Source organism: Carlito syrichta, unplaced genomic scaffold, assembly GCF_000164805.1.
Source record: "Carlito syrichta isolate Samal-C Ts95f unplaced genomic scaffold, Tarsius_syrichta-2.0.1 Scaffold308847, whole genome shotgun sequence".
NCBI classification, from domain to species: Eukaryota; Metazoa; Chordata; class Mammalia; order Primates; family Tarsiidae; genus Carlito; species Carlito syrichta.
In genome coordinates, this window is record NW_007252943.1 from 345,002 (window position 1) to 356,523 (window position 11,522).

The window sequence follows — 11,522 nt, forward strand, 5'->3', positions numbered from 1 at the left end:
CCCCCCCCCCCCCCGTGTGCCTTTGCGAGAACTTGGCAGGCTCACCGGAACCGTCTGCAGGCTCCCGCCCCCCGCCAGCCTCCAGGGAAACCTCCTTCCCACCCGGCCCCATGCCCTCACCCATCCGCAGGTCGCGGGCCGCGGCCCCGGGCCCCAGGTCCCCGCTGTCCTCCCCGCCGTCCCGGGTCCCGCGGGGACGTCGGGCCACTGCCCGGGAGCGGGGCTTGCACGCCGGCATCAGCTCACTTATGGCCCGAACGACGAGTGGCGCGACTTCCGCTCGCGGCGGCTCCCGCCCCGCCCCTTCCGGCGCTCCCGGGAGGCGGTTTCCACGCGATGATGAATGGACAGAAAACAGACCGCGCGGCCAGCGGTCAGGGAGCCCGGCCCAAAGGAGAGCCCGCTCCGAAGACTGTCGCAACCTTCTGCCGCGTCGTATGGCGTTGGCTTCCGCGCTCAAGAAGCTGGGGTCAGGCCTTGGTGGCATGTGGTTTCTCAATACTCCTGGCTGAGAAGCCACAACCTCAGGGGTGCCCGGCCTGAGCACCCTGCCCCCACTGCGAACTCCTGCCATCTCCACCTTATTCCACAAAAACACATCACACGCTTGGAGGTTTTAATTCATTTTTATAAAATCTGAGCTGGCTGAGCTTCAGGATACAGCAACAGCTCAGGGAAGGGTGGGATTATCTGCTGGTCCCCCCCCCCCAAATCGGGAGAAGGAGATTTCATGCCAACAGCTGTTAACTCCTTTCAGCTCCCAGTCAATGCTCATGGCTCAAGCAGGGGGAGATGGTGGGCACAGAGGAAGGGGGAAGCTCCTGAGGGCCAGACACTGCTTGCTTCTCCCTTCTCCCCATTCCCTTCCCAGCAGAGCTTGGCTGGCCTGGGGCACAGAGCAGAGGCCCAGGAGCGGTTGGAGGGAGGTGGATGGGGACAGAGCACCAAGGGGAAGGGGCCCTCGGCCCAAGGGGGGAGGAACCTGGCCCTCCCCCCACAGCTCCCCACTGAATTCACAGCACAGAAAACACCTCTAGTCCAACAACTCCATATGGAAGTATACCAAGTCCAGGGTCCAAAGGGGCAGGCAGGTGAGAGAGGTGGGCAGGGGCAGAGAAGACAACAGCAGGCTCAGGAGGGGAGGTGGCAGAAAGTTCCTCCTATCCATGGGAGGAGACGATGGGGCGACTGATATTGCTATTGGTGGTCATGGCATTCAGCTCCCACCTGGAAGGCCAAGAATGAGAGGCAGAAAGAACAGAAGGAACAGCTCCCACCCCAAGCCCAGAATTGCATGAATAAAGCTAAGAACACATCAGTCCCTCCAACTTCCTAAAGCTCAACCACCCACAGCCACCTCTTCCTTATAGACCTACTAGATTTAACAATCAGATACCACCCACCACCAAATCCAACACCACCCACTCCTCTACCTCCCAGGTCATGTGGATTTCCTGTTTATGTTTATACATCTATTCCTGTGTCCAAGCACCTAGGTTCCACGTACACGTGTCAGTAAACACCCCAACCTACTTTTTCTGCTCTGCTCAGATCCAACTGGACAGCCCCTCCACCTCACCTCCACCAAGAATGCCCATTTTTGCTCTCATTCTACTATGGCACTGACTCAGCGTTCTTCCACCCTGAGGCCTTCCCCACCCTTCCCACCATATTGAAACTACATCCCTTTCTTTCAACAATTCTTTCACTCTACAAAGATTTACCAAGTATCTCCTTATGCCAAAATCCTAAACAATCTTGGTATTAGGTACTTGCACATGTATCAATCTTGGGCCTGCCTGGGATCCATTAGTTCAGCCTTGCATACCCTGTGTCACCAAATACTGAATACACAGACCCTCAGCAAATAAGACTTAAACTGAACTGATGCAAGGAGAGGGAAGTATCTCAGAATGACCCAGAAGGGCAAACTTACACACAAAGTAACATTCACTGCTTGACTTGAACCTAAGAATGGAATTCAAAGGGAAGTAGCCAGGACCTCTCTTAATTCTGGAACTAATGGGATCCAGAGGCTCCTAAACTAGGAGCTAGGTTCTAATATTTAATCAGTTGTTCTCAGCATTTCAACAAAAATAAGTGTATAAGCTCAAGTCTCAGAAAGTGATGTTTCTGAGGCTGGATTGAAAAATTGGATTTTTTTCACATAATTTACCTTGCTGACAGTTTTATTATATGACTACTGTACCTTCACCTCCTTCCATCTTATTTCCCACAAGTACACTACATCCCCAGCAGAACAAAAACATCTGAGACCAAGCTAATCAGGTCACGCCTGTGCTGCCTGCCTGCACACCGTCACCCAATCCCTCCTTTCCAATCACTTGCTGTACCTGATGTCATGGGGCAAACAGGACTGGTCCAGGTTATACTGAATCACAGCCAGTTTGCACAGAGTCTTCAGACTAGGACCTTTAAGGGAGGAAGTGGGGGAAGGAAATTGTTAAAGCTGAAGAAAGGGTCCAGTCCTGAATACCATTACCCAAAGACTGCTGGCAGGAGCATCTCAAGAATAACTGTACTTACTAAAGTCCAAAATGTGTAAGTCAGAATGATCTATGAGGTCAAACTCATCTCCCAGGCCTTCCTCAGGAGACGGACTGTAGGGATCAAAAGAGAAATGAGCCAGGCACACTGGCTCACGCCTGTAATCCCAACACTTTGGGAGGCAGAGCCAGAGAATTGCCAGAGCCCAGGGGTTTGAGGCCAGCCTGGGCAATCTGGTGAGATCTCAGCTCTACGATAAATCAAAAAATTAGCCAGGCATGGTGGCACACACCTGTGGTTCCTGCTACTTGAAAGGCTGAGGCAGAAGGATTGCCTGAGCCCCAGAGGTAGAGGCTGCTGCGGTAGTCATGAGCGTGCCACTGCACTCCAGCCTGGGTGAGAGAGTGAGACTGACTCAAAAAAACCCAAAAAACAAAGAGAAATGAAGGTAAAAGAAAAACTACCCACAAGACCCTCTTGGTCGAATATCTCCCACTCTCCTTTTAGTCACAGACTTAGGCCCTTCCCTGAGCCCCTCCCCTTTTTTCTCCTTACCTGGTACCCCCAAAGAGGACAATCTTATCACCAACAATACAGCAGCACTGGCGCCGGCGGGGACATGGCCCCTTCCCCTTCGGTTCAATCTTTTTCCAGGTAAAGGACACTAAAGAGAAATTTATTATGGAAGTTCAATACCTGCCCAGTCCAGATCTCTCTTCTCTATCCCCTATCCCCTCACCTCCTCAGGATCATTCTTTTCTTTTCCTCCCACCTCAATTGCTCCTTGTTCCTCCCCTAAAACCAGGGTTTTTTACCAGGGTTAAACTTCCAGAGGTCATGGAAGTGTCGATTCAGCCTTGCATTATAGCCACCAAAGATGTACAGCTCCCCGTTATAGCCAACTGGAAGGAGAGAGGAATGTCAAGAGTGTGAGGAGAACAGGAAGGAAGACTCCACAGGGAAGTAACAAATACTCACATGCTGAGTGGCTCCGGCGCCCCTCGGGCAGCACTGGAGTGGGTGGACAGTCCAGCCAGGCCTCAGTTCTGGTGTCAAAGACGCGAATGCGGTTGCAGTAAATCTCATTGTTTGAATGGAATGGCCCAAAGCGGTCGGCACGACCCCCAAAGACATACATGTGACTGCCCAGCATTGTAGCCGAGTGGAAGTCCCTCCAACGTGCAGGGTTGCCCTGCATAGGGGCAGAGAGACGGGGTGAGAGGGTCAGCACAAAGGGATCCGCTCTCACTGTCTGAGCTTCCTATGATTTCTTCAATGGAGGGTGGGGATCTGGGAGAAAGAAGAAAGGGCGGACCTTTGTACAGATAAGAGTCCACGTCATAGTACTGGTATCCAGCTTGTGAATATCATTGGAAAAACAGTCTGCCTGAGTGGCAAGAGAAAAGAAAAGAAGGAGTCAATGGTCACTCCCTGACCTTCCATTCTTCACCTCAAAACCTGCAAATAAGCCCAAGCCTCCCATTCCACCACTTAAATTCCCCTTCTGCTTTCTCATTTCCACCCTAAACTTCTAGCTTCTTCCCAGACCTACCAGCTGCTCATAGCCCCCGAAAATGTACATGATCTTGCCCAGGACACAAGCTGAATGTCCATCACGGGCCCCAGGAACTGTTCCTGATACTCGGGGAGTGGACCACTTGTGAGTATCTAAAAGAAGTGAGAGAATGGCCCAGATAAGCAACCTCCAACACTCCCTCCTAAACTACAGGGTGCCCTATTCCCCAGCCCCCCTACCCAGGCCTTTCCCAGGCCCCTGAGGCACCATTTGGCAGAATGTAGCCTCTCTGAGACCGATACTCACTGACGTCAAAGGCATACAGCACATTGCAGGCCCCTTCGGTGTCATTCCGTCCGCCCCAAAGGAAGACCGTGTCATCGATGAGGACGGTTGAGTGTCCATACCGCATGTAGGGTACCACAGGAGCCTGTCCACGGATGGCAGGCCTCACTGGGGGCAGCTTTGTCCAACGCAAGGACACTGTGGGCATAGTTCTGCTCAGCTGTCTCCCTACAGGTTGTCCACCCTTCCCCAAACCAGATATTTGTCTCCAATCCCCTTGGCCCCAGGATCCACCACTGAACCTCATTCAGCCACCCATTCCCCTCCCAAATGTGGGCACCCGGGGACAGCCCCAACACTGGCTTACCTGCATTGAAAATGTGCACATCTATCTGACGCAGTGTCTCATAGTCTTCACCAGAGCAGTAACCCCCAAAGGAGTATACCCGATGCCCAACAGCCACTGCAGCATGATTCACCCTGCGGGGCCCGCCCTCCAGGTGCACTGTCCACCGTAACATCCCCTGGACCACAGGTTACAGCAACATGCCCCCCCGGCACGGCCTGCTGCCTCTGCTACCTGCACACAAGTTAGGGCCACAGGCTCCTCAGACAAGGCTTCTGTCTGGTTCACCGTGCCTCTGCCCAGGACCAGCCCTTGCCTCCAAGTGTCACCCTGGTGGCCCTCCCACACCAGGGACACTAGTCACAGCTCAGGTGGTTGGCCCTGCCCCAAGGAAGCTGCCGAGGTCAGGGAGCTAGCCCTGGCCCAGTATTCTCTAACAGCTAAGGGTGGGGCCACTCCAACCTGACTGCCAGCTCAGCATCTGCTGATCATAGTTGGCCCCTACTCATGGAGGCTCTACCTTGTCCTTGGCTTGGCACAAACAAAAAGCCCCCTTCGCAGACTGGGTGTCTCTTGTCTCTGGCTCTGCTCTGCTTACTGCCACCTCTCTAAGAATCTCTGTGTTCTTTAAGGTGGGGAAAGGGATCTCAAAATACTCACAGCTATTAATAGCCCAACCAGCCCCAGACAGTCCATTGAAAGCTGGCATGAATACTTCAACACAGAAGAGTTTTTAGGTTTTTAGAATGGAACAATCCCCCTACCCACCATAGGGTGAGATTGATCCAGGCCAGTGTCCTCCACATCACCATGGTTTGTTAGCCCCTCACAGGGAGTTCTTGTCAAACTGAGCTGTTATCAGGGTCAACCAGGGCCCCCCACAGGCACAAGGAGTTCCTCTGACAGCTGTGCCTGGTATGCCACCAGGACTAGGAACTTAAGCCAGGAGGGTATGTGTATGCTTGGGGGTGGGGGTAGGGAGGAAGAGTTTTCTCCTGCCATTTCCCGAACCCTACTACTGTGGTAGAAAACCAAGACATTTCCAGCAGCTCTTCCCCTACTTGAGTCCCTGAAAAGGGGACGAGAGTGCACTGGAAAGGGGAAGGGAGGTAAAAATGTCCCTGGGCAGGACAAGAGAAAAACCCAGTATGAGAAGTCTCTTAAAGATAATCTGCCAATCTAGCAATAATGGGTGCATTTGAGGGATCTTGCAGGCAAAATCCTCTTGCAACTGGCAATGCCTTTGCTGGCAGGCACCTGCTGGGCTTGGGTGGATCATCTGCTCCCTGTTCAAGAAGCCCTGGCAGAGGGAAGAGCCAGACAAAACCTCAGGCACAAAAACAGCTCAAATAAGGGAGGCCCTTGCAGGAAAGAGTCAGAGCTTTCAGCTGGCTTGCTAGTCCCACCCACCCAACCTCCCCCAACCCAACACCCTGCTTTAAATAGTTACCATGCCCAACCTGAAATAGCCCCAGCAGGAAGCTACTCTCACTTCATTACTCCTGCTCTCAATCCAAAAAATCTTGGATCTGGGCTTATGGAGGCAGGAGGTCGAGGGGCTTAAAAATGGAAGTCCTTCATGTTCCCTCATAGCCTCTATTTTCCTCTTTGGATATGTCAAGATGAAGTAAAAAAGGCACAGAAGAAGAGTCAAGCAATTCCAGTCAAAGCTTCTCCTCCCTAAGAACAACTCGAACTCAAGGAGGACAAGCCTCCAGGGTCGTCCCAATTCTCCATCACTACAGCATTCCCAAGCTTCTTCGATTCCCTTAATGTATCTACCCCCTTCCCTGGTTTCATGCAATCCTCACTCCCCATTTTTGGCCTTTCATGATCTCCGGAGGGCTTTGCAGTTTTCTCATTTTTCCTTCTCCCACCACTCCAAGCTCCACCCAACAGCCCTCCATTTTCCCACCTCCACTAAGGGGGGAAAAACTGACAGGCACTGACCAGACATTCTTCCCTGAATATGACTCTATCCCTGTCTTCTTCCAAGCATCCCAGCCTCCCCTTCCTAACAACGCCAGACACCCCCCTCCGCTCCCATCCTGCTCAGCTTCCCCGTTCTTCTCAAGCCTGTCTTCCAGTTTCCTTCATTACCTCCTCCAGCCACCAGGTCTCTCCCACCCGTATCCTCACCATCCTCCCCCAGCACTGCTTGCCCCATTAACACTCTCCTTTCCCATCATCCCAACAGCTCCCTCCCCACCCCCACCGCATCACTCTCAGGCCCCTCCCCCGCAGCTCCAGCTCTAGACATGGGCGTCCCCAGCCCTTTCAATCCTTCCCTGCCCCTCAACCCATCTCAGGCTACCTGCCAGGCCGGGCCGGGGCGGGACCGCGAGTCCGCGAGCTGCCTGCAGCCTTGAACCCGTTGCGCACCAACCGACGCCCGGGTTTCCACCGAGATAAACACAGCCAGGTTCGGTCCTTCCGGCGGGCGGCGGAGCGCGCACGCGCAGTCGGCGCTCAGCTCCCGAGGCCTTCGGGAACTTGTAGTCCACAGGTTTCCAGAAGGACTGGCGGGCTGTGGAGTGGGCGGGAAGCGAAGGAGAGGTTTTGCGCATGTGCAGCTGTGTGTCCAGCCCGAAGGGCTCACCGGGTAATGCAGTCTTTGTATTGTGGACCGGGGGGGTGACGGAGGCGGGGCAAGGGACGGACGCCTCGTCCTAGCTCGCGTCAATCGTGAGCCTGAGGCGGGGCTGGAGGACTTGGGCGAGCCCCGCAGGTCCAGCCCCGCCGGAAGTGAAGGTGCGGGTCCGGTGGCCGGCTCTGAGCGGGTGAGGCGCGCGGCTACACCCGCGCCGAGAATCGGCGGGGGTGGGTGGGCGACGCTGCGGCTGGGGCCGTATGAGGGGGAGGCCTAGGGCCTGGAGGGCGTTTGTGAGGCGGTACAGAAGGGAACTTATAGAAGAGGGGAGAAGGGGGCGGTCGTCTGGTGACCTGGGGTCCCAAGATCGGGGTGGGGCGTGGTGGGGGAGCCGGCGATCTGGAAGGGGTGCCTTTCAGGAGGTGGCCAGGCCTTTGGCTGGGCTGTTTATTTAGGAGCTGGCGGAGCAAGACGGGTGGGGCCCAATTTAAGAGGGGCCTTTCGAGGGAACGAGAGGCGTGGGGAGCAGGCCCGGAGGGGAAGAGAGTGCAGAAATCTTAGAGAGGGAAGTTGGTTTTGTGGACATCGGAAACCGTAAGGAGGTGGATGAGGGGTGAGGGTGGGTCTGGTTTCATCCAGTCCCTATCCTTCCGCCTCCCTGTTCTTGCAGCCCCTGCCCGGATGGCAACAGTAGTTCTAGGGGGAGACACCATGGGCCCTGAGCGTATCTTCCCCAACCAGACCGAGGAACTGGGACCACATCAGGGCCCTTCAGAAGGCACTGGGGATTGGAGCAGTGAGGAGCCTGAGGAAGAGCAGGAGGAAACGGGGACAGTCCCAGCTGGCTACTCCTACCAGCCCCTAAATCAAGATCCTGAACAAGAAGAGGTGGAACTGGCACCAGTGGGGGATGGAGAAGACGTAGTTGCTGACATCCAGGATCGCATCCAGGTATGGTGGAGGAAGGATTGTACCTGAGCAGGTGAAGCTGAGGTCCCTGAAAGGCTGGACCCGAACTGTCTTTTCTGGCTCTACAGGCCCTAGGGCTGCATTTGCCAGACCCCCCATTGGAGAGTGAGGATGAAGATGAGGAGGGAGCTACAGCATTGAGCAATCACAGCTCTATTCCCATGGACCCAGGTAAGAGATCATTCTTTAACTCTGAATTATGAGGAAACGGACTGGTTGGAGTCAGCGGAAGGAAGTCGCAAAGGAACACCCTTATTCCTGCAAAGATAGTTTGTAGACTAAGATTTTGGAGACTTCAGAGTCCAGCTGATATGCTACACTTGGGGATAGAGTCCAGCTGATATGCTACACTTGGGGATAGACAGGCTTGCCTAGAAATAGCAAGATGCATTTGGTGACTCTACCAGCTTAAGGGTTCTGGGTTGATTCTAGGAATGGAGAGGGGAGCTGGTCCCACTGTTTCTATTCCCTAACTGGCCTCTGCCTGTGATTTCAGAACATGTAGAGCTGGTGAAAAGGACGATGGCTGGAGTGAGCCTGCCTGCGCCAGGGGTTCCTGCCTGGGCTCGGGAGATATCGGATGCCCAGTGGGAAGACTTGGTACAGAAAGCCCTCCAAACCCGGCAGGCATCCCCTCCTTGGAAGTGACCACATTGAGAGTTGCCTTATCTCCCTACATTCCTGCCCAGAACCAGCATAAGACTGAACACATCCCTGGTTGTAATGTTCATCTCCATCCTCCCCATCTCCCTTTCCACATCAAGGCAAAACCAGACTACTTCTCAGAGACCCACTTTATTCAGTTCTGTACATATGGGGACATCGGCCAAGCCCAACCCTCCTTAGCATGTATCACTCTGTGGAGAATAAAGCACCCTATGTACACAGCCAAGAGCCGCACTGCCTGTGCCCCTGGAACCTGGGTCCAGCCCTCCACAGACCCTTGCCCCTCCAAGGTGCCTAAAAGGGACAAGTGAGGACCTGCCCAGCATCATCACAAACAAGGAAATAAATAGGTGTTGGCAGGAGCCATGCTTCGTGCACTGCTCCCTGCTTCCTTCTAGCTTTGGGAACCAACAGCACAGGAAAGCAGTCAGCTCCAGGGTGGTCCCTTCCATGTTTGTGATCCCAGGGCTGCTGCTCACCAAAGAGGGGGCACAGGGTAGGGTGTTTGCTCATCGCCCTCCTTTGGTCCATCTGGGCCCTATATTCATTATTTATTGTCCATAGTCTATGCTTTTTTTCCTTTTGACCTCCCATGTGGTCTTGGTTAGGCACAGGGTAAGAGGAAATAATACAACCCACCAGCCTGCACACTGCTGGGGCCCGTTTGTGCTGCTGCGGGTTGGCTTCCCTCCAGCTACTCACTCCAGGAGCCAATGGGGCTTCACATAACTTTGGTGAGAGTAATCTCCTGCTATTCCCTACATGCCTCTGCAGGGGAGAGAGAAGAAGAGAGACACCTGGAGTTCAAATGTGCATGATGGGAAGAGTAGAGGAGCATATGTATTCCTGCGTATTTCTCAGAGCAGCCTCAGGTAGCTGTGGGGTTAGGAGGAGAGGGCTAGGCATCCCCAGGTTGTCTGAACACTGAGCATCTTAGTGCTCAGCTTGTCTGTACTAGCCACAGGAAGGCATGAACACCTTTTGGGGAGAAGAGGGACCACTCTGTGGGTGTCCCTGCTTCAAGTGCCCGCTTCCCTCTCCCTAGAGTAGCTAGAGAGGTGCTACTTTGCCCCAAGTCAGTCAGTAGGGAGTAGAGGGAGGGCTGGGGCAGCGTCCCAGGGCTGAGTGGGCTGTGGCCCTGTTGTGGGAGGTAAGGGGGTCAGAGAGCCTCCTGGCTGGCAGTTAGGAATTCTTCCGCCCGCTTGTGTGCCTCCAGTGCCTTGATGGTGTACACATCCTGGGGCAGCTCTGACTTCCTCCGAAGCAGCACTTTCTCCTTCTTGATGTCCTTTAGCATCTATGTATGAATAGGGAGAAGGCAAGCAATGGTGACCAATTCCAGTAGTGAAATATATTGTTTCCTCTCCATATTCTTCGGCTCTGCTGCTCTTGTCTCCTCTCCCGTTCAGAGCTATTATTTCTGTTTCACACCCCTGCCCCCATGCCCTCCCACCTGCACGGCCTCAGTCTCCACCGTCCTCTTCAGAAGCTGGATGTCCTCTGCCGTGGGGGTCTCTGTCTCCATGGAGTACACAGGGGGCAGTGGTGGAGGAGCTCGAAACATGGGATACTGAGAGTGAAAGGAGGCATGGACAAGCAGTGAGAGCCACTCCGAGAGTCTGTGAGCCTGTTTGCCTCATACTCCTCTTCCAACGGCACCCCTAGCTGGACATGGGGCCCTCAGTTCAGGGCAGTGGCAAAAAAATCTCACCTGGGGATTAAGCCGGGCCAGCTCCTCGATTTTTTGCCACATCTCTTCCCTTTCCTTCATTCGGAACCGGCCCCTGAGAAAGCAAAAGTAGGATTGGGGTGGGGCTTGCAAGAAGCAGAGTGAGCTGGTGGTAGATGAAAATCCCCTGGGGAGAGAGATAACTTACTTCTGCTTCTCTGCCTTATACTGTTGTGTGCAGTCATCAAACAGCTTCTGATTCATTTCCATAAACAGCTTCAGAGCATTATAGATTAGTCCATGGATTGTCCTGCCACCCAGAAGAAAGATGAGGTATAGGTCAGAGCCTATCCTTAGCACCACAACCCCAATTTGTTCTCTTTAGGGGTATCTCTGCTAAGAGCATTCTCATTTCCTACTTGCATTTTACAGACCTCTATGTATAAGAAAATACCTTTGGCTAAATCATATGACTCGAGACTAGAATCTCATGGTCTTTACAAATATTGGTCTACCTGTCCATCCTTCCCCCAGCCCATGCTCCAAGTCCTACCTTCTTTCTACCATTCTTTAACCCACACTATTAGCCCCCAGCAGCATGATGAACTGCATCTGAATCACACTGTGCTTGCTTTTAGCAGAATAGTCCTTTCACACCTCTGGGATTCTTTTTTTTGAGTTGGAGTCTCACTCTGTTGCCCAGGCTGGAGTGCAGTGGCATGCTCACGGCCACCACAGCCTTGACAGCTGGATTAGGCGATCCTCCCGCCTCCATCTTCCAAGTAGTTGGAAATGCAGGCATGTGCCACTACACCCAGCTAACTTTTTGGTTTATTGTAGAGACAGGGTCTCGCCAAGTTGTCCAGGCTGGTCTCAAATCCCTGAGCTCAGGCAATCCTCTTATCTCCGCCTCCCAAAGTGCTGGGATTACAGGCGTGAGCCACTGTGTCTGGCTCTGGGATTCTTTTTTTTT

The 11,522-nt window shown here is 53.7% G+C and overlaps 4 protein-coding genes across 13 annotated transcripts in view; 1 reads left to right on the forward strand and 3 right to left on the reverse strand.

Moving 5' to 3' along the window:
- The window catches only part of RRP36 (ribosomal RNA processing 36), a 4,109-nt gene extending 3,833 nt beyond the window's left edge, over nt 1–276 (reverse strand). Inside the window, exon 1 of the mRNA XM_008066134.1 lies at nt 121–276. Within this exon, the coding sequence (XP_008064325.1) occupies nt 121–238 (118 nt within the window). The 5' untranslated portion in view covers nt 239–276. The remainder of the gene's footprint in view (nt 1–120) is intronic.
- A 331-nt stretch (nt 277–607) lies between these two features.
- KLHDC3 (kelch domain containing 3) lies at nt 608–7,262 on the reverse strand. The gene is made up of 11 exons (XM_008066133.2): nt 6,970–7,262; nt 4,677–4,889; nt 4,331–4,507; nt 4,061–4,176; nt 3,824–3,895; nt 3,487–3,700; nt 3,324–3,410; nt 3,064–3,172; nt 2,548–2,621; nt 2,355–2,433; nt 608–1,227 (listed from the first exon to the last, which is right to left on the reverse strand). Exons 2-11 carry the CDS (start codon nt 4,828–4,830, stop codon nt 1,161–1,163), a joined length of 1,149 nt encoding a protein of 382 aa, XP_008064324.1. The 5' UTR covers nt 4,831–4,889; nt 6,970–7,262; the 3' UTR covers nt 608–1,160.
- MEA1 (male-enhanced antigen 1) lies at nt 5,128–10,250 on the forward strand. Of its 5 annotated transcripts, none has more exons than XM_021716599.1 (4): nt 5,128–5,605; nt 7,916–8,196; nt 8,283–8,385; nt 8,711–10,250. In XM_021716599.1, the coding sequence occupies exons 2-4, from the start codon at nt 7,927–7,929 to the stop codon at nt 8,860–8,862; spliced, it is 525 nt and encodes a 174-aa protein (XP_021572274.1). In that variant the 5' UTR covers nt 5,128–5,605; nt 7,916–7,926; the 3' UTR covers nt 8,863–10,250. The 5 variants fall into 5 exon arrangements, with proteins under 5 accessions (XP_021572274.1, XP_021572273.1, XP_008064328.1 ...); XM_021716598.1 differs by lacking the exon at nt 5,128–5,605 and adding an exon at nt 7,104–7,257 and having other exon boundaries at nt 8,711–9,106; XM_008066137.2 differs by lacking the exon at nt 5,128–5,605 and adding an exon at nt 7,358–7,435.
- The window catches only part of PPP2R5D (protein phosphatase 2 regulatory subunit B'delta), a 27,212-nt gene continuing 24,681 nt past the window's right edge, over nt 8,992–11,522 (reverse strand). For 5 of the 6 annotated variants that reach the window (XM_021716597.1, XM_021716596.1, XM_021716593.1 and 2 more), the window contains 4 exons: nt 10,758–10,859; nt 10,592–10,664; nt 10,334–10,450; nt 8,994–10,177 (listed from right to left, as the gene is read on the reverse strand). In XM_021716597.1, coding sequence (XP_021572272.1) covers nt 10,040–10,177; nt 10,334–10,450; nt 10,592–10,664; nt 10,758–10,859 — 430 coding nt within the window. In that variant the 3' untranslated portion in view covers nt 8,994–10,039. Of the gene's footprint in view, nt 10,178–10,333; nt 10,451–10,591; nt 10,665–10,757; nt 10,860–11,522 lie in introns of all 6 variants that reach the window. The other variant, XM_008066136.2, reaches the window with a different exon arrangement.